This window comes from Danaus plexippus (genome assembly GCF_018135715.1).
Source record: "Danaus plexippus chromosome 29 unlocalized genomic scaffold, MEX_DaPlex mxdp_36, whole genome shotgun sequence".
In the NCBI taxonomy this organism is placed as follows: Eukaryota; Metazoa; Arthropoda; class Insecta; order Lepidoptera; family Nymphalidae; genus Danaus; species Danaus plexippus.
Window position 1 is genome coordinate 1,807,315 of NW_026869857.1, and position 20,194 is coordinate 1,827,508.

The following is a 20,194-nucleotide window of genomic DNA, read 5'->3' on the forward strand; positions in this document are numbered from 1 at the left end:
CATCGGGCCGCCCACCCCTCCCGGTGACGCTGTAAAAGCCAATAGGGCTAACAGCTACTGTCAACTCGAAAAAGAGGGGTAAAACGGCTGTCATTATAGTTCGATCGTCGCTGTAGTGCACAACTGTCCGTCGTTTCGCCGTTCCGTGTAGAATTTACCGATAGATTAGTAGTAGTAGTATTATTATTATTATTACTACTACTTCTTTTTATTAATAATGGCTCGTACTAAACAAACCGCTCGTAAATCAACCGGTGGTAAGGCACCACGTAAACAGCTAGCCACGAAGGCCGCCCGTAAGAGCGCACCGGCAACCGGAGGAGTGAAGAAGCCTCATCGTTACAGACCCGGTACTGTGGCACTTCGTGAGATCCGTCGCTACCAGAAGAGCACGGAACTTCTCATTCGCAAGCTACCCTTCCAACGTCTAGTACGTGAGATAGCTCAAGATTTCAAGACCGATCTGCGTTTCCAGAGCTCTGCGGTGATGGCTCTGCAGGAGGCTAGCGAGGCGTATCTCGTAGGTCTCTTCGAAGACACGAACCTTTGCGCTATTCACGCTAAACGCGTCACTATTATGCCTAAGGACATCCAGCTAGCAAGAAGGATTCGCGGCGAACGTGCCTAAACGTAGAAGTGTCAATGGTGTTGTTTTTTTTTTATATGTGTATGTACCTAAATAGTTGTGTGTGTGTGTTGTTATAATACTGGAAATTGTATATATATATATACATACACACACATATATTTATAGTTCATCCTACGTATATAAACAACACAACAACGAATATAAAAAAAGGCCCTTTTCAGGGCCGCATATATATCTGAATTAATAAAATAACGTTTCATACGACCGATAACGCCTAAACAACAATATTATGCCTATCTATGAACAATAATATATAATTAGTGAACGGAAAAATATTTTATATACCTAATATAAAATTTATTATGTTACGTATTTATTATTAACCACACAGAGCGCCAGTATTTAGATCAAATAAATCGATAGATATGTATAAGTAGCAATAACAACATATTAATATAATACGCGTGTAAAAAAATAAAATATTGGACGTAATGTTACGACGAAAGTAAAGTATACAAAATAATAATAATAATAGTATTAATAATTACATGAATTCTGGAAACAAGTCGAAACATGTTAGTCCCCCATCGTGTCGTCGGCTTTACTTTGTAGATGGCAGTTCCAACTACTGCGCAGGTGCCTCTCTTCAGTTTCTTTCTAAGAACGATTGTAAATATGTTTTATTTAGTATATGTCTATTTATTTTTTATTCATATTCATATGTATATATATAAAAATATATATTTATATACATATTTATAACAAAAAATTTAAGAGAAACATTACTCTAGAGGCACGACGGACAGTGTGTCGCGGGGTCCGGGGAGGGCGATATAGTACCCCGTCCCTCGCCCCGTACATCCACACCACCACATCGTACGTTTCCCCCCACCAGTAAACTACCGGTATACACTATAAAAGGAACGCATTTGTATCAGACGATTTTACACACGGAACGACACGCGCGCGCAACGCTATCGTTCGGAACGTTCGAAATCGTAAAGAAGTGAAGAAGAAATAATAATAATCGCAACGACTACATCATCATGACCGGTCGCGGTAAAGGAGGAAAGGGTCTGGGAAAAGGTGGAGCCAAGCGACACAGGAAAGTACTCCGTGATAACATCCAGGGTATCACCAAACCGGCCATACGTCGTCTGGCACGCAGAGGCGGCGTCAAACGTATCTCCGGTCTGATATACGAAGAGACCAGAGGCGTTCTCAAAGTATTCCTAGAGAACGTCATCCGCGACGCCGTCACGTACACCGAGCACGCGAAGAGGAAGACCGTCACAGCCATGGACGTCGTGTACGCCCTGAAGCGACAGGGACGCACCCTATACGGTTTCGGCGGTTAAACGTTCGGCGTGTCTATACGTATATAACCGGCTCCCGACTACGTGATATAAAGCAGAAGAGGAACAACAACAACACCAACACCAACACCAACACCAACACCAACACCGACACCGACAACATCATCATGACGATATCATCTCATCGTCACGAAGAATAAACTGAAGAAATGTCGTCTTGTCAATATATATACATGTGTGTGTATATATATATATATATATACGTCTCGCGTGTGACTGAGTGCCTGTGCCTGTGCCGATTCTTCTCCGCCCGACTGCCCGACTGGAATAATATTATACGAATATAAATTTTCTCTTCTCGCTTTATATCATGTGTCATCGGAAATATTTTTGTTTTTTAAAAAAAAGGCCCTTTTCAGGGCCGCATATGTATCCGTTAAAATATATTATTCACAATAGTGAATATCGAATACGAGTTTCAACGACGGAATAATATAAAATGGATGATAGGTATTATAGGTGGTGGTGGTAGGTGGTGCCGAACTCCACCTATCTAGTTGGATTTCAAATTCAACTTACTAAAATCTACTCTCACGACGACAAACACAGTAAACGAACACATTATTAACTCTCATATCATAACACTAATAAATACATATATTTTATTATTGTTATTATTATTATTATTATATGAATTTATATTTATCTACTAATCGCCAACTCATACAAGGTATATCTTAAGGGGGTATATTATTTAATTATGTAATTACTTAATTAATTATTTGATTATGTTATTATTCTACGAATTTATATACATAATATATATATATATATATACACTCGTATATAGGTGCATACTTTTATTATAATTCTTCTCTGAATACAATTCATATTTTCTTATCCCTCCGAATATACGTAATATGTATCGATGTATTTATTATGTATATCAAACGGACATCCCATCGATGTACCTACAATATATAAATATTATTATTAATTAATTTAACATTTTAAATAAATTGAGGTGATCGATGATACTACCACAACCACACTAACAACAACAACAACTACTACTACTACTACAACCATCGTCATTTCGATAATCGTATCATCATAATATTCATCTTCTATTATACAATCAATTATATAATAAAATTAACGTCCTGTTATTATTATTATCTAATATTAATATAAAAACGACGACGACGACGACGACCACTACGAAGACGACGATGATGATGCATTCATTCGCCTTTGCTTCTCGCCATACTCTAGCCTCCTAGTGTGTGTTTTACGAGACCAGACTTCGATGCCGCATAAACCGTTCATAAATCATAACAGACGATGATTATGTTATCAGGGTATTGGAGTGATGTCTTCGTTTTCAATTAATCGATATTACATTAGATTATAAGGTATTCTAAATGAGAAAAATAACTTTTAAACGAGACCTTAGGTACGTCCCGAATGATATATCGAATTCAAACGTCTATTAATCTATGCTATCTACGTTAATTATGTAATTCATTGTTGATATTGAGAGTCAGGTTTAAGATTAATCATATTGCATCTTTGAATTTAAATAAACATATATATTATATTAAATAAAACGTATAAAACGGATGGATGTTAGTGAAAAGTTAGAAGTGTTCGTACGTGAAAATGTTTAGCGACAACGCGGTTCTCCTTACGGTATATTCGACGTTCATGAATCCACTAGCGACCTCTGCGGCGAAACGAGTTCGTATATCTTCTCTCGCTCATTATTACGTATAATAAAAGTCGTCGTCACTCACGCGTCCACTTTCGTGTTCGTATAAAATAAAATAACATTTTTATTTTATTTTCTTTTTGCTTTTCGTTTTGTCTGTCTGTCTGTCAGTCAGTCAGTCTTATTGTTAGTTGTGTTCTGTAAACTGTGTGTGTGTTCTTTTTAAAAAGAAGTAAAATGGCAGATACCGCAGTAGCATCCGAAACTCCAGCTCCGGCTACACCGGCGAAGAAACCGAAAGCGGCAGCGGCCGCAGCGGCCGCCGCCGCCGCCGCAGCGGCTGGATCGAAGAAACCTAAGGCTAAACCTACGCATCCTAAAACCGCTGAAATGGTCAACAACGCCATTAAAGAGTTGAAGGAGCGCAGCGGTTCATCGTTACAGGCCATCAAGAAATACATCGCCGCTCAATACAAAGTCGATACAGAGAAATTGGCACCGTTCATAAGAAAATATCTTAAGAGCGCCGTCGAATCCGGTGCCCTGATACAGACAAAGGGAAAGGGTGCTTCTGGTTCTTTCAAATTGGAATCTAAATCATCGGCAGCAAAGAAACCCTCATCGTCGGGAGGTGGCGGTAAGGCCAGCGGCGGTGGTCCCGCCGGAGGCGGTAGGGCTGCAGCATCTTCGGCATCGGCTAAATCTAAGAAAGCCGCCGCCACGGCATCGGCAGTGGCCGCGAAGGGAGGTAAGAAAGGCGGTGCCGTAGCTTCGTCCGCTGCTTCTTCACCATCTAAAGCTAAAGCATCGGCGGCGGCGGCTAGGGATAAGAAAGCGGCCGCAGCCGCAGCCGCGGCTGCCAAAAAGAAGCCAGCTGCTGCTAAGAAAGGTTCCGCATCCGCCAACGCCTCTGCCGCATCCTCAGCGGCAGCGTCTAAGGCCAAAGGAGCAGCATCCAAGGCCAAGAAGAGCGCCAAACCTCCCACTAAGAAACCAAAAGCACCGAAACCGAAGAAAGCAGCCGCCGGTACCCCGAAATCGAAACCCGCAGCTAAGAAAGCAGCAGCAGCGAAAAAGTAATAATTTTTTTTTTTTTATTACTTTATCTATCGCGTAAATCAGCGACGGCGGCGGCAGCATCGGCACCGTGAGTTTGAGCGTCATCTTCGATTCCGTTCAATGATGATGATGATGATGATGATGATGTTGATACGCGGGACCCGGGGGTTGTTGTTGTTGTTGTTGATATTAGTGTGTTTGTATATTTGAATATCAAAGTCGTCGTATAGAATTACGATAGAATCGAAAATTATTATTATATTGATATAATAATAATAATAATAATAATAATAATAATGATCATCATAACAACTTGATTCAATTGGAAATTGTCAAGCCGAATGTACATAGGTAATTAATTATGTTCAGTTTTTGTGTGTGAAACATTCTTAAATATCATCGATATCACACACACACACGCCCACGCACACACACACCGACGGCATCGCACTGTCTCTCCGTGCCCCCATACACTACAACGTTCGAAGAATCGACGAGAGTGACGTTCATCTTACTAGCACACGTCGCAGATACGAAAGAAAGCAAAAGAAAAATAAATAAAAAGCCCTTTTCAGGGCTAACATATGTTTCATTATGAACCCAATGGTGTGTTCTCGTTTTCCAACTGACAAAGATCGTCTTAAAATAATATACAGATAGATAGATAGATTAGATATGTATAATCAGAAATAATAGTATGTACGAAAATAGCGTACAATTCAATAATAATAATTTATAATCTGAGAATAACGTCAGTATTAAACATACTCATTCGTGTTATAATAAATATGATGATATATTATGAAAAATATTAGTTACATTGCAATAATAATAATAATAATAATAATGAAAACATAATTATAATAATCTCATAACTATCATCATCATCACTATGTAAGCTCCCTATCACTTGCAATATTTTTCTTTTACCTCAGTTTAGTTTTGGAAACCCCTCCCCACTCCACGTCTACTTCAGCTCGTTATTCGTCTATATCCCCACCAGTACGTGTAGAAGTATAAAACGATCGAGGCGACCTACAAAATTTTTATATATACGTCGACTCTCTGTCCGTCGTGTGTATAATAATAATAGGTGTTTCGTTCGTTCGTTCGTTCGTTATATTTTTTCGACTAAACCGTTAATAACATTCTATATTAACAACAATGTCTGGACGTGGTAAAGGTGGCAAAGTTAAGGGAAAGGCAAAGTCTCGTTCTAACCGTGCGGGTCTACAGTTTCCTGTGGGTCGTATACACAGATTGTTGAGAAAAGGTAACTACGCGGAGCGCGTCGGTGCCGGTGCTCCCGTTTATCTCGCTGCCGTTATGGAATATCTTGCAGCTGAAGTTCTCGAGTTGGCCGGTAACGCTGCCAGAGACAACAAGAAGACCAGAATCATACCTAGACATCTTCAGCTAGCCATAAGGAACGACGAAGAGTTGAACAAGCTTCTATCGGGTGTGACGATAGCTCAGGGAGGTGTACTACCAAACATCCAGGCCGTATTACTGCCAAAGAAAACGGAGAAGAAGGCCTAAATGACAGCCAGCCCCCCTCACATTAACCATCGTCGTCAACATCATCGGACCGCGCACCATCGTGTCATCACTATATACAGACAGATACAGATGATCATACAGAGATGTATGAAAAAATAATAACAACAACAACAACAACATCTTCATTACTCGCACTAACCGACTCATTCTTCTTGTGAAGTAATAGTGCATGTCAGTATTTTTATATTACTGATAATATAGAGAGAGTGAGAAGTGTTTCTTATAGGGAATGGGGATGATGTGATGTTTGTTTATTTATTTTTTTTTTTTTGTATTTATGTATGTATATAGTCATACATCCAAATGATGTTTTAAAAGGCCCTTTTCAGGGCCACAAAATAAATCGTTGTTTAACGTATATGTATTTTTTTTTTTTATATATATATACGAACAGTTCCAACGATACGAGACGTCGTCAATTATAATAAAATATATATTTTAATATCGTTTCACGTATTCATATAATTAAGAAATTGCCTACGCTCGGTATATAATTATATATGACTTTATGAAAAACAAATTAAATAACAAAGAATAATCTACTTTTGTAAGCCGATGATCTGCTTAATGCGATTATTATTATTATTACTTAATTTAAAATTTAACAAAAAGATCACAAAGCATTTAATAAAACCGAAAACTAATTTGTGTTAATTATATTTTAATTAATAAGAATATATATATAATAAATTAAATAATAATGGGAAACACCGATATTCGCATACTGACTGATCTATTTTTGAGATATTGTTATTATAAAACTTATAACTTACATTGTGTCATTTATATTTTGGCAACGTGGTAATTTTTGATATTGTTATTATTTTATTTTTTCATGACTCTCCTACCGCCGACGAAGAAACTAGGAATTCGCCCCCCCCCCCCCCAACGTATAATTCACTTCGGACCCCACCGTCGAAACCGCTTCCCATTGGTCGGCGGGGACGAGCGTGCTCGATACACACGTATCGGCTTGAACATAAAAATAATAAATAGTAGCAAATTTCTGTGAAATTTTTTGAACACAAGCGTTTTGTACTTCGTACCGCGCGCACTGCTGCAATCACTTCGCATCGATAATTATATCGTAAGATTATTCGGTTGTTGTTGTTGTTGTCGTCGTTATTATAATTGAAGATGCCGCCTAAAACGAGCGGTAAGGCAGCCAAGAAATCCGGCAAAGCCCAAAAGAACATCTCCAAATCAGACAAGAAGAAGAAGAAGCACAAGAGGAAGGAGAGCTACGCTATTTACATCTACAAAGTTCTGAAGCAGGTGCATCCCGACACCGGTATCTCAAGTAAGGCCATGTCTATCATGAACTCCTTCGTGAACGATATATTCGAACGCATCGCCGCCGAAGCATCACGTCTCGCGCACTACAACAAGAGATCCACCATTACATCGAGGGAGGTTCAGACTTCCGTGAGACTGTTGCTGCCCGGCGAGTTGGCCAAGCACGCCGTCAGTGAAGGGACCAAAGCCGTCACTAAGTACACCAGTTCCAAGTGAAATGTTTCGTTATTAAATAACGAAAAAAAAAAAAAAAATACATTATAACATCATCATAAAGCAACACTTATAATAATTATCACCTATCATATAGGAGGTGTATATGTGATTTTATAAGATTATAAAAAAGGCCCTTTTCAGGGCCACAAAATGATTCCCATAAAATAATAATAATAATAATATTATTATTAATATAAGTTTCAACACATCGAACGATCATCCAGCTCGATATTATTCTTTCAATACATTAAAATATAGTTAGTTGCTTAATATATATCATTATAATATATTGTATCGATTAAAGAACTGATCGTCGACTTACGATATGTATGTATATGATAAAATCTGTATAACTATAATATCAATATGGATACGTAGAAGATATTCTAGAATATAGATATAATTGAATAGAGTAATGAGTTGATCGTGTCGTTTTTAAAAATTCTATATAATTTGTGTGTATATATATATAATATATATACTTAAGACGATCAAAATTATTACAAAACGACAACTACTATACTACTCATAATGCTAATTACGAAGACGACGGTTTCGATTTAGTGACTAGAAGCCGAAACCCGAACGCCTCGAACGATCCCCGCCGACCGCCTCCGGAGTACGTATATAAGAGCCCGTCGGTTTTAAAACGGCTGTTAGGCCCGAAAGCCCCTCAGGCACCCCAGGCCCCTCTGGCACCTCAGGCCCCTCAGGCACCACAGGCCCCTCAGGCACCAAAAGCCCCTCAGGCACCAAAAGCCCCTCAGGCACCGAAGGCCCCTAAGGCACCCCAGGCCCCCAAGGCACCGGCAGTAGGCCTAGCGGCTGACCTACAACTCGTCTGCGACTTCGCGAGTCTAATAGACCCCGCGGAGGTGCAGACCTTAGCAGCCAAGCTGAGGGCCTCCAACGGCAATCCTCAGGCGCGCATGCTGGCCATGTGCCAGCACGCGGGCATGTTGAGTGCCGTCGGGGCGTACCAAGCCAATGGCTGTTAACCGTACAAAACCACGCTCACTGACTGTCGCTACATACAACGCGAACGGCCTCTCTCCTCAGATAGAACTGGTGCGAGACTTCGTAGTTAAGCACCAGATAGATATACTTTTAGTGCAAGAGTCCTTCTTGAAACCGTGTAAAAGAAACCCACAGATTGGGAACTATAACATCATTAGGAACGACCGCCTCTCCGCCGGAGGAGGTACAGTTATATATTACAGAAGGGCTCTTCACTGCATACCCCTTGACCCTCCCCAGCTACAAAACATAGAAGCATCAATCTGTCAGGTGAGTATGACGGGCCATCAGCCCATCATACTAGCATCCGTTTATCTTTCCCCATCAAAAACAATAGAGGAGAACGACCTTCAGTCACTTCTCTCGTTAGGGAACTCGGTCATTCTGGCCGGGGACCTAAATAGTAAGCATCCTCGATGGAACTCCCGACAATCAAATATTAGAGGACGGGACCTAGACAAGTTAGTAGACAAACTCAACATAGAGGTCACCGCTCCTCTACACCCGACGCGATACCCCTTCCATGACGGCTCACATGACAGACCTGACGTGCTCGACATAGCCCTCTTGAAGAACGTAACACTCCAGTTGCATTCGATAGAGGCGCTATCCGAGCTTGATTCAGACCACAGACCAGTACTAATCCAGCTAGGACCCCCCCAAATCGCGGCAATCCAAACAAAAAATATTACCGATTGGAAGCTGTTGGAACAGCGACTAAAATCAGACTCTTCGCAGCTATCCCAAATCCCTGACACCATAGACTCAGCAGAAGCTGCGAAGACCGCCATGTCCCTATTTACTAAACATATAACTCAAGCGTTAGACAATTCGACGAGACAGATCACGGTGTCCCACAGGGATCGTCGTGAACTGCCTCCCGAGATTAGGGATTTAATTAGAAGAAAAAATGCCGCCACTAGAGCCCATGACACAGCACCGACAGACGATAACCGTAGAACGCTACGTAATCTCCAAAGGCAAGTGAGAGAAGCACTCGCTTCCTTTCGAGAGGACGGCTGGGACAGGAAACTCTCGTCGCTCTCTCCAACGCACCAGGCATTCTGGTCGTTGCAGAGAGCAATGAAGAGCGACACTGTCTCGGTAATGCCTCCTTTGGTTAGACCAAACCGACCACCCGCTTTCGACGACAGAGAGAAGGCCGAATGTCTAGCAGACAGTTTTGAGAGTCAATGCTCCCCTAGCGACCAACCGAGTGACCCGGTCACATAGATAAAGTCGATGAGTACGTAGCTCAAAGACTTACGCAACCACCGGTAGACGCCGCGCTAAAAGAAACGTCACTTCCGGAAGTGACCGACATCATCCGCGCATTCCACGCTAAAAAAGCATCGGGGCCTGATCGCATCACGAATAAGGCCCTGAAAATCCTTCCGCCGCGACTAATTTACCTATTGGTCCTCATCTTCAACGCACTACTGAACGGATGCGCGTTCCCCGACCAATGGAAAGAGGCCATAGTAATAGGTATTCCGAAACCAGGGAAACCGAAAAACTTACCGAGCAGCTACCGGCCGATTAGTCTGCTCAACACTCTCGGAAAAGTCTACGAAAGGATCGTCTTGAATCGGCTCAAACAGGAAGTGGAGAAATTAAAAATCCTCCCCAACCAACAGTTCGGCTTCAGAGCCAAGCACTCCAGCGTCCACCCGGTGCACCGCCTCACGGAGCACATCACCAAGGGTATTATAAGCAGACGTCCCCATAAAACGGGTGCAATCTTCTTCGATGTGGCGAAAGCATTCGACAAAGTCTGGCACAACGGCTTGATTTACAAGCTGTTCAAACTAAAGCTGTCAGACAGGCTCGTTCACATTATTCGAGCCTACTTGTCGAACCGCTCTTTCCGCTATCGAGTGGAGGGCACCCTATCCTCCCCCCGCCCAATAAGAGCAGGAGTCCCTCAGGGCTCCATCCTATCTCCAATTCTTTACTCGTTATACACGAGCGATATCCCGGTTCCAAAAGGACCAACACATCTCGCCCTCTTCGCGGATGACACCGCAGTTTATACCTCATCAAGGTCTCTAGATTACATCATCTCTCGACTCCAGAAAGCAGCCAAAACCTTAGGGAAATGGTTTCGCCAATGGAGAATCGAGATTAATCCAGACAAAAGCACTGCAATTATTTTTTCCAGAAATAATCGAGTAGGCATCCCCTCCCGAAAAATTTCCTTGTACGACAGCCCCATTCCTTGGCAGAAAAGGGCCAAATATCTAGGGGTCACTCTGGATAGTTATTTCACTTTCAGACCCCACATTCAGTCAGTTAGAAATAGGGCAGCCTACATCCTAGGTCGCCTATATCCCCTGATCTGCAGTAAAAGTAAACTGTCCCTTAGAAATAAGGTCACACTTTACAAGACCTGCATACTTCCAATCATGTCGTACGCGAGCGCGTGCTTCGCCCACGCCCGTCCCTCAGCCATCAACAAACTGCAAGTGCTGCAAAATAGATTCATGCGCAAAGCCACAGGCGCACCCTGGTACATCAGGAATTCCGACCTCCATAGGGACCTCCGACTTCCTACGGTAGCTGCACACTTCAAGACGATCTCAAAGAGATTTTTCGAGACCGCGACGGTTCATCCCAACCCACTAGTAGTCAAAGCGTGTGACTACTCCCCGTCACCCAACTCCCCGTTAGGCAAGAGGCGTCCAAAAGACGTTCTCCTAGACCCTGACGACATAACGACAACAGACAACACAGACGCAACGAGCCCCACGACACAAAATCACATTCACACACACCGTCTTCGCCGGCGAAGACGAGGTCCCGTTTCATACACGTCGCTCCGGCGTTCTGCCGTCGGGGGACGTCACGCAATCCAAAATCCAACTCCATCCTCCACAACAACGACGTCCTAAGCCGAGGTCCGGCCTCCTAGAGGCACCCTTGGGACGGGCGTATCCATCATCCGGGCCCTTCGGGCCCGAAGTAAACGGGTAGGTCCCATCGGGCCGCCCACCCCTCCCGGTGACGCTGTAAAAGCCAATAGGGCTAACAGCTTTTGTCAATTCGAAACTAGAGAAAACGGCTGTCATTATAGTTCGATCGTCGCTGTAGGGCACAACTGTCCGTCGTTTCGCCGTTCCGTGTAGAATTTACCGATAGATTAGTAGTAGTAGTATTATTATTATTACTACTTCTTTTTATTAATAATGGCTCGTACTAAACAAACCGCTCGTAAATCAACCGGTGGTAAGGCACCACGTAAACAGCTAGCCACGAAGGCCGCCCGTAAGAGCGCACCGGCAACCGGAGGAGTGAAGAAGCCTCATCGTTACAGACCCGGTACTGTGGCACTTCGTGAGATCCGTCGCTACCAGAAGAGCACGGAACTTCTCATCCGCAAGCTACCCTTCCAACGTCTAGTACGTGAGATAGCTCAAGATTTCAAGACCGATCTGCGTTTCCAGAGCTCTGCGGTGATGGCTCTGCAGGAGGCTAGCGAGGCGTATCTCGTAGGTCTCTTCGAAGACACGAACCTTTGCGCTATTCACGCTAAACGCGTCACTATTATGCCTAAGGACATCCAGCTAGCAAGAAGGATTCGCGGCGAACGTGCCTAAACGTAGAAGTGTCAATGGTGTTGTTTTTTTATATGTGTATGTACCTAAATAGTTGTGTGTGTGTGTTATTATAATACTGGTATATATATATATATATATACACACACATATATTTATAGTTCATCCTACGTATATAAACATAACAACAACGAATATAAAAAAAAGGCCCTTTTCAGGGCCGCATATATATCTGAATTAATAAAATAACGTTTCATACGACCGATAACGTCTAAACAACAATATTATGCCTATCTATGAACAATAATATATAATTAGTGAACGGAGAAATATTTTATATACCTAATATAAAATTTATTATGTTACGTATTTATTATTAACCACACACAGCGCCAGTATTTAGATCAAATAAATCGATAGATATGTATAAGTAGCAATAACAACATATTAATATAATACGCGTGTAAAAAAGTAAAATATTGGACGTAATGTTACGACGAAAGTAAAGTATAGAAATAATAATAATAGTATTAATAATTACATGAATTCTGGAAACAAGTCGAAACATGTTAGTCCCCCATCGTGTCGTCGGCTTTACTTTGTAGATGGCAGTTCCAACTACTGCGCAGGTGCCTCTCTTCAGTTTCTTTCTAAGAACGATTGTAAATATGTTTTATTTAGTATATGTCTATTTATTTTTTATTCATATTCATATGTATATATATAAAAATATATATTTATATACATATTTATAACAAAAAAATTAAGAGAAACATTACTCTAGAGGCACGACGGACAGTGTGTCGCGGGGTCCGGGGAGGGCGATATAGTACCCCGTCCCTCGCCCCGTACATCCACACCACCACATCGTACGTTTCCCCCCACCAGTAAACTACCGGTATACACTATAAAAGGAACGCATTTGTATCAGACGATTTTACACACGGAACGACACGCGCGCGCAACGCTATCGTTCGGAACGTTCGAAATCGTAAAGAAGTGAAGAAGAAATAATAATAATCGCAACGACGACACATCATCATGACCGGTCGCGGTAAAGGAGGAAAGGGTCTGGGGAAAGGTGGAGCCAAGCGACACAGGAAAGTACTCCGTGATAACATCCAGGGTATCACCAAACCGGCCATACGTCGTCTGGCACGCAGAGGCGGCGTCAAACGTATCTCCGGTCTGATATACGAAGAGACCAGAGGCGTTCTCAAAGTATTCCTAGAGAACGTCATCCGCGACGCCGTCACGTACACCGAGCACGCGAAGAGGAAGACCGTCACAGCCATGGACGTCGTGTACGCCCTGAAGCGACAGGGACGCACCCTATACGGTTTCGGCGGTTAAACGTTCGGCGTGTCTATACGTATATAACCGGCTCCCGACTACGTGATATAAAGCAGAATAGGAACAACAACAACACCAACACCGACACCGACACCGACACCGACAACATCATCATGACGATATCATCTCATCGTCACGAAGAATAAACTGAAGAAATGTCGTCTTGTCAATATATATACATGTGTGTGTATATATATATATATATATACGTCTCGCGTGTGACTGAGTGCCTGTGCCTGTGCCGATTCTTCTCCGCCCGACTGCCCGACTGGAATAATATTATACGAATATAAATTTTCTCTTCTCGCTTTATATCATGTGTCATCGGAAATATTTTTGTTTTTTAAAAAAAAGGCCCTTTTCAGGGCCGCATATGTATCCGTTAAAATATATTATTCACAATAGTGAATATCGAATACGAGTTTCAACGACGGAATAATATAAAATGGATGATAGGTATTATAGGTGGTGGTGGTAGGTGGTGCCGAACTCCACCTATCTAGTTGGATTTCAAATTCAACTTACTAAAATCTACTCTCACGACGACAAACACAGTAAACGAACACATTATTAACTCTCATATCATAACACTAATAAATACATATATTTTATTATTGTTATTATTATTATTATTATATGAATTTATATTTATCTACTAATCGCCAACTCATACAAGGTATATCTTAAGGGGGTATATTATTTAATTATGTAATTACTTAATTAATTATTTGATTATGTTATTATTCTACGAATTTATATACATAATATATATATACACTCGTATATAGGTGCATACTTTTATTATAATTCTTCTCTGAATACAATTCATATTTTTTTATCCCTCCGAATATACGTAATATGTATCGATGTATTTATTATGTATATCAAACGGACATCCCACCAATGTACCTATATAAATATTATTATTATTAATTAATTTAACATTTTAAATAAATTGAGGTGATCGATGATACTACCACAACCACACTAACAACAACAACAACTACTACTACTACTACAACCATCGTCATTTCGATAATCGTATCATCATAATATTCATCTTCTATTATACAATCAATTATATAATAAAATTAACGTCCTGTTATTATTATTATCTAATAATAATATTAAAACGACGACGACGACGACGACGACGACCACTACGAAGACGACGATGATGATGCATTCATTCGCCTTTGCTTCTCGCCATACTCTAGCCTCCTAGTGTGTGTTTTACGAGACCAGACTTCGATGCCGCATAAACCGTTCATAAATCATAACAGACGATGATTATGTTATCAGGGTATTGGAGTGATGTCTTCGTTTTCAATTAATCGATATTACATTAGATTATAAGGTATTCTAAATGAGAAAAATAACTTTTAAACGAGACCTTAGGTACGTCCCGAATGATATATCGAATTCAAACGTCTATTAATCTATGCTATCTACGTTTATTATGTAATTCATTGTTGATATTGAGAGTCAGGTTTAAGATTAATCATATCGCATCTTTGAATTTAAATAAACGTATATATTATATTAAATAAAACGTATAAAACGGATGGATGTTAGTGAAAAGTTAGAAGTGTTCGTACGTGAAAATGTTTAGCGACAACGCGGTTCTCCTTACGGTATATTCGACGTTCATGAATCCACTAGCGACCTCTGCGGCGAAACGAGTTCGTATATCTTCTCTCGCTCATTATTACGTATAATAAAAGTCGTCGTCACTCACGCGTCCACTTTCGTGTTCGTATAAAATAAAATAACATTTTTATTTTATTTTCTTTTTGCTTTTCGTTTTGTCTGTCTGTCTGTCAGTCAGTCAGTCTTATTGTTAGTTGTGTTCTGTAAACTGTGTGTGTGTTCTTTTTAAAAAGAAGTAAAATGGCAGATACCGCAGTAGCATCCGAAACTCCAGCTCCGGCTACACCGGCGAAGAAACCGAAAGCGGCAGCGGCCGCAGCGGCCGCCGCCGCCGCCGCAGCGGCTGGATCGAAGAAACCTAAGGCTAAACCTACGCATCCTAAAACCGCTGAAATGGTCAACAACGCCATTAAAGAGTTGAAGGAGCGCAGCGGTTCATCGTTACAGGCCATCAAGAAATACATCGCCGCTCAATACAAAGTCGATACAGAGAAATTGGCACCGTTCATAAGAAAATATCTTAAGAGCGCCGTCGAATCCGGTGCCCTGATACAGACAAAGGGAAAGGGTGCTTCTGGTTCTTTCAAATTGGAATCTAAATCATCGGCAGCAAAGAAACCCTCATCGTCGGGAGGTGGCGGTAAGGCCAGCGGCGGTGGTCCCGCCGGAGGCGGTAGGGCTGCAGCATCTTCGGCATCGGCTAAATCTAAGAAAGCCGCCGCCACGGCATCGGCAGTGGCCGCGAAGGGAGGTAAGAAAGGCGGTGCCGTAGCTTCGTCCGCTGCTTCTTCACCATCTAAAGCTAAAGCATCGGCGGCGGCGGCTAGGGATAAGAAAGCGGCCGCAGCCGCAGCCGCGGCTGCCAAAAAGAAGCCAGCTGCTGCTAAGAAAGGTTCCGCATCCGCCAACGCCTCTGCCGCATCCTCAGCGGCAGCGTCTAAGGCCAAAGGAGCAGCATCCAAGGCCAAGAAGAGCGCCAAACCTCCCACTAAGAAACCAAAAGCCCCGAAACCGAAGAAAGCAGCCGCCGGTACCCCGAAATCGAAACCCGCAGCTAAGAAAGCAGCAGCAGCGAAAAAGTAATAATTTTTTTGTTTAATATTACTTTATCTATCGCGTAAATCAGCGACGGCGGCGGCAGCATCGGCACCGTGAGTTTGAGCGTCATCTTCGATTCCGTTCAATGATGATGATGATGATGATGATGATGTTGATACGCGGGACCCGGGGTTGTTGTTGTTGTTGTTGTTGATATTAGTGTGTTTGTATATTTGAATATCAAAGTCGTCGTATAGAATTACGATAGAATCGAAAATTATTATTATATTGATATAATAATAATAATAATAATAATAACGATCATCATAACAACTTGATTCAATTGGAAATTGTCAAGCCGAATGTACATAGGTAATTAATTATGTTCAGTTTTTGTGTGTGAAACATTCTTAAATATCATCGATATCACACACACACGCCCACGCACACACACACACACCGACGGCATCGCACTGTCTCTCCGTGCCCCCATACACTACAGCGTTCGAAGAATCGACGAGAGTGACGTTCATCTTACAAGCACACGTCGCAGATACGAAAGAAAGCAAAAGAAAATAAATAAAAAGCCCTTTTCAGGGCTAACATATGTTTCATTATGAACCCAATGGTGTGTTCTCGTTTTCCAACTGACAAAGATCGTCTTAAAATAATATACAGATAGATAGATAGATAGATATGTATAATCAGAAATAATAGTATGTACGAAAATAGCGTACAATTCAATAATAATAATTTATAATCTGAGAATAACGTCAGTATTAAACATACTCATTCGTGTTATAATAAATATGATGATATATTATGAAAAATATTAGTTACATTGCAATAATAATAATAATAATAATAATGAAAACATAATTATAATAATCTCATAACTATCATCATCATCACTATGTAAGCTCCCTATCACTTGCAATATTTTTCTTTTACCTCAGTTTAGTTTTGGAAACCCCTCCCCACTCCACGTCTACTTTAGCTCGTTATTCGTCTATATCCCCACCAGTACGTGTAGAAGTATAAAACGATCGAGGCGACCTACAAAATTTTTATATATACGTCGACTCTCTGTTCGTCGTGTGTATAATAATAATAGGTGTTTCGTTCGTTCGTTCGTTCGTTCGTTATATTTTTTCGACTAAACCGTTAATAACATTCTATATTAACAACAATGTCTGGACGTGGTAAAGGTGGCAAAGTTAAGGGAAAGGCAAAGTCTCGTTCTAACCGTGCGGGTCTACAGTTTCCTGTGGGTCGTATACACAGATTGTTGAGAAAAGGTAACTACGCGGAGCGCGTCGGTGCCGGTGCTCCCGTTTATCTCGCTGCCGTTATGGAATATCTTGCAGCTGAAGTTCTCGAGTTGGCCGGTAACGCTGCCAGAGACAACAAGAAGACCAGAATCATACCTAGACATCTTCAGCTAGCCATAAGGAACGACGAAGAGTTGAACAAGCTTCTATCGGGTGTGACGATAGCTCAGGGAGGTGTACTACCAAACATCCAGGCCGTATTACTGCCAAAGAAAACGGAGAAGAAGGCCTAAATGACAGCCAGCCCCCCTCACATTAACCATCGTCGTCAACATCATCGGACAGCGCACCATCGTGTCATCACTATATACAGACAGATACAGAATCATACAGAGATGTATGAAAAAATAATAACAACAACAACAACAACAACATCTTCATTACTCGCACTAACCGACTCATTCTTCTTGTGAAGTAATAGTGCATGTCAGTATTTTTATATTACTGATAATATAGAGAGAGAGTGAGAAGTGTTTCTTATAGGGAATGGGGATGATGTGATGTTTGTTTATTTATTTTATTTTTTTTTTGTATGTATATAGTCATACATCCAAATGATGTTTTAAAAGGCCCTTTTCAGGGCCACAAAATAAATCGTTGTTTAACGTATATGTATTTTATATATATATACGAACAGTTCCAACGATACGAGACGTCGTCAATTATAATAAAATATATATTTATTATCGTTTTACGTATTCATATAATTAAGAAATTGCCTACGCTCAGTATATAATTATATATGACTTTATGAAAAACAAATTAAATAACAAAGAATAATCTACTTTTGTAAGCCGATGATCTGCTTAATGCGATTATTATTATTATTATTACTAAATTTAAAATTTAACAAAAAGATCACAAAGCATTTAATAAAACCGAAAACTAATTTGTGTTAATTACATTTTAATTAATAAGAATATATATGTATATAATAAATTAAATAATAATAGGAAACACCGATATTCGCATACTGACTGAACTATTTTTGAGATATTGTTATTATAAAACTTATAACTTACATTGTGTCATTTATATTTTGGCAACATGGTTATTTTTGATATTGTTATTATTTTATTTTTTCATGACTCTCCTACCGCCGACGAAGAAACTAGGAATTCGCCCCCCCCCCCAACGTATAATTCACTTCGGACCCCATCGTCGAAACCGCTTCCCATTGGTCGGCGGGGACGAGCGTGCTCGATACACACGTATCGGCTTGAACATAAAAATAATAAATAGTAGCAAATTTCTGTGAAATTTTTTGAACACAAGCGTTTTGTACTTCGTACCGCGCGCACTGCTGCAATCACTTCGCATCGATAATTATATCGTAAGATTATTCGGTTGTTGTTGTTGTTGTCGTCGTTATTATTATAATTGAAGATGCCGCCTAAAACGAGCGGTAAGGCAGCCAAGAAATCCGGCAAAGCCCAAAAGAACATCTCCAAATCAGACAAGAAGAAGAAGAAGCACAAGAGGAAGGAGAGCTACGCTATTTACATCTACAAAGTTCTGAAGCAGGTGCATCCCGACACCGGTATCTCAAGTAAGGCCATGTCTATCATGAACTCCTTCGTGAACGATATATTCGAACGCATCGCCGCCGAAGCATCACGTCTCGCGCACTACAACAAGAGATCCACCATTACATCGAGGGAGGTTCAGACGTCCGTGAGACTGTTGCTGCCCGGCGAGTTGGCCAAGCACGCCGTCAGTGAAGGGACCAAAGCCGTCACTAAGTACACCAGTTCCAAGTGAAATGTTTCGTTATTAAATAACGAAAAAAAAAAACGTTATAACATCATCATGAAGCAACACTTATAATAATTATCACCTATCATATAGGTGTATATGTGATTTTATAAGATTATAAAAAAAGGCCCTTTTCAGGGCCACAAAATGATTCCCATAAAATAATAATAATAATTATATTATTATTAATATAAGTTTCAACACATCGAATGATCATCCAGCTCGATATTATTCTTTCAATACATTAAAATATAGTTAGTTGCTTAATATATATCATTATAATATATTGTATCGATTAAAGAACTGATCGTTGACTTACGATATGTATGTATATGATAAAATCTTTATAACTATAATATCAATATGGATACGTAGAAGATATTCTAGAATGTAGATATAATTGAATAGAATAATGAGTTGATCGTGTCGTTTTTAAAAATTCTATATAATTTGTGTATATATATATATATATATACTTAAGATATATATATATATATATAAATATACTTAAGACGATCAAAATTATTACAAAACGACAACTACTATACTACTCATAATGCTAATTACGAAGACGACGGTGTCGATTTAGTGACTAGAAGCCGAAACCCGAACGCCTCGAACGATCCCCGCCGACCGCCTATGGAGTACGTATATAAGAGCCCGTCGGTTTTAAAACGGCTGTCAAAAGAGACAGTTTGACCACCGCACGGTGCAGACGTGCGGCAAAGTGTTCCGATGCTGATTGTTAG

The 20,194-nt window shown here is 40.7% G+C and overlaps 10 protein-coding genes across 10 annotated transcripts; all 10 read left to right on the top strand.

Moving 5' to 3' along the window:
* The first annotated feature begins 210 nt into the window (after positions 1-210).
* Positions 211-664, top strand: LOC133320457 (histone H3). Its single transcript, XM_061528996.1, has one exon. It carries the CDS (start codon positions 218-220, stop codon positions 626-628), a length of 411 nt encoding a protein of 136 aa, XP_061384980.1. The 5' UTR covers positions 211-217; the 3' UTR covers positions 629-664.
* An 879-nt stretch (positions 665-1,543) lies between these two features.
* On the top strand, positions 1,544-2,120 carry LOC133320469 (histone H4). The gene has a single exon (XM_061529039.1). It carries the CDS (start codon positions 1,636-1,638, stop codon positions 1,945-1,947), a length of 312 nt encoding a protein of 103 aa, XP_061385023.1. The 5' UTR covers positions 1,544-1,635; the 3' UTR covers positions 1,948-2,120.
* Positions 2,121-3,193: 1,073 nt separating this feature from the next.
* Positions 3,194-5,258, top strand: LOC133320462 (histone H1B-like). The gene has a single exon (XM_061529032.1). It carries the CDS (start codon positions 3,854-3,856, stop codon positions 4,694-4,696), a length of 843 nt encoding a protein of 280 aa, XP_061385016.1. The 5' UTR covers positions 3,194-3,853; the 3' UTR covers positions 4,697-5,258.
* Positions 5,259-5,743: 485 nt separating this feature from the next.
* LOC133320466 (histone H2A) lies at positions 5,744-6,589 on the top strand. Its single transcript, XM_061529036.1, has one exon. It carries the CDS (start codon positions 5,840-5,842, stop codon positions 6,212-6,214), a length of 375 nt encoding a protein of 124 aa, XP_061385020.1. The 5' UTR covers positions 5,744-5,839; the 3' UTR covers positions 6,215-6,589.
* A 699-nt stretch (positions 6,590-7,288) lies between these two features.
* On the top strand, positions 7,289-7,786 carry LOC133320468 (histone H2B). Its single transcript, XM_061529038.1, has one exon. The coding sequence runs from the start codon at positions 7,373-7,375 to the stop codon at positions 7,745-7,747; it is 375 nt and encodes a 124-aa protein (XP_061385022.1). The 5' UTR covers positions 7,289-7,372; the 3' UTR covers positions 7,748-7,786.
* A 4,139-nt stretch (positions 7,787-11,925) lies between these two features.
* Positions 11,926-12,795, top strand: LOC133320464 (histone H3). Its single transcript, XM_061529034.1, has one exon. It carries the CDS (start codon positions 11,950-11,952, stop codon positions 12,358-12,360), a length of 411 nt encoding a protein of 136 aa, XP_061385018.1. The 5' UTR covers positions 11,926-11,949; the 3' UTR covers positions 12,361-12,795.
* Positions 12,796-13,252: 457 nt separating this feature from the next.
* On the top strand, positions 13,253-14,261 carry LOC133320470 (histone H4). Its single transcript, XM_061529040.1, has one exon. It carries the CDS (start codon positions 13,360-13,362, stop codon positions 13,669-13,671), a length of 312 nt encoding a protein of 103 aa, XP_061385024.1. The 5' UTR covers positions 13,253-13,359; the 3' UTR covers positions 13,672-14,261.
* A 985-nt stretch (positions 14,262-15,246) lies between these two features.
* On the top strand, positions 15,247-16,513 carry LOC116776932 (histone H1B-like). The gene has a single exon (XM_032670238.2). The coding sequence runs from the start codon at positions 15,562-15,564 to the stop codon at positions 16,402-16,404; it is 843 nt and encodes a 280-aa protein (XP_032526129.2). The 5' UTR covers positions 15,247-15,561; the 3' UTR covers positions 16,405-16,513.
* Positions 16,514-17,461: 948 nt separating this feature from the next.
* Positions 17,462-18,475, top strand: LOC133320465 (histone H2A). Its single transcript, XM_061529035.1, has one exon. It carries the CDS (start codon positions 17,549-17,551, stop codon positions 17,921-17,923), a length of 375 nt encoding a protein of 124 aa, XP_061385019.1. The 5' UTR covers positions 17,462-17,548; the 3' UTR covers positions 17,924-18,475.
* Positions 18,476-19,062: 587 nt separating this feature from the next.
* On the top strand, positions 19,063-19,524 carry LOC133320467 (histone H2B). The gene has a single exon (XM_061529037.1). The coding sequence runs from the start codon at positions 19,077-19,079 to the stop codon at positions 19,449-19,451; it is 375 nt and encodes a 124-aa protein (XP_061385021.1). The 5' UTR covers positions 19,063-19,076; the 3' UTR covers positions 19,452-19,524.
* The last annotated feature ends 670 nt before the right edge of the window (positions 19,525-20,194 follow it).

What these genes read in the sequence shown, in the direction of transcription:
- LOC133320470 (XM_061529040.1), top strand. Translation starts at nt 13,360, where the DNA reads ATGACCGGTCGCGGTAAAGGAGGAAAGGGTCTGGGGAAAGGTGGAGCC.
- LOC133320466 (XM_061529036.1), top strand. Translation starts at nt 5,840, where the DNA reads ATGTCTGGACGTGGTAAAGGTGGCAAAGTTAAGGGAAAGGCAAAGTCT.
- LOC133320468 (XM_061529038.1), top strand. Translation starts at nt 7,373, where the DNA reads ATGCCGCCTAAAACGAGCGGTAAGGCAGCCAAGAAATCCGGCAAAGCC.
- LOC133320465 (XM_061529035.1), top strand. Translation starts at nt 17,549, where the DNA reads ATGTCTGGACGTGGTAAAGGTGGCAAAGTTAAGGGAAAGGCAAAGTCT.
- LOC133320462 (XM_061529032.1), top strand. Translation starts at nt 3,854, where the DNA reads ATGGCAGATACCGCAGTAGCATCCGAAACTCCAGCTCCGGCTACACCG.
- LOC133320457 (XM_061528996.1), top strand. Translation starts at nt 218, where the DNA reads ATGGCTCGTACTAAACAAACCGCTCGTAAATCAACCGGTGGTAAGGCA.
- LOC133320464 (XM_061529034.1), top strand. Translation starts at nt 11,950, where the DNA reads ATGGCTCGTACTAAACAAACCGCTCGTAAATCAACCGGTGGTAAGGCA.
- LOC133320467 (XM_061529037.1), top strand. Translation starts at nt 19,077, where the DNA reads ATGCCGCCTAAAACGAGCGGTAAGGCAGCCAAGAAATCCGGCAAAGCC.
- LOC133320469 (XM_061529039.1), top strand. Translation starts at nt 1,636, where the DNA reads ATGACCGGTCGCGGTAAAGGAGGAAAGGGTCTGGGAAAAGGTGGAGCC.
- LOC116776932 (XM_032670238.2), top strand. Translation starts at nt 15,562, where the DNA reads ATGGCAGATACCGCAGTAGCATCCGAAACTCCAGCTCCGGCTACACCG.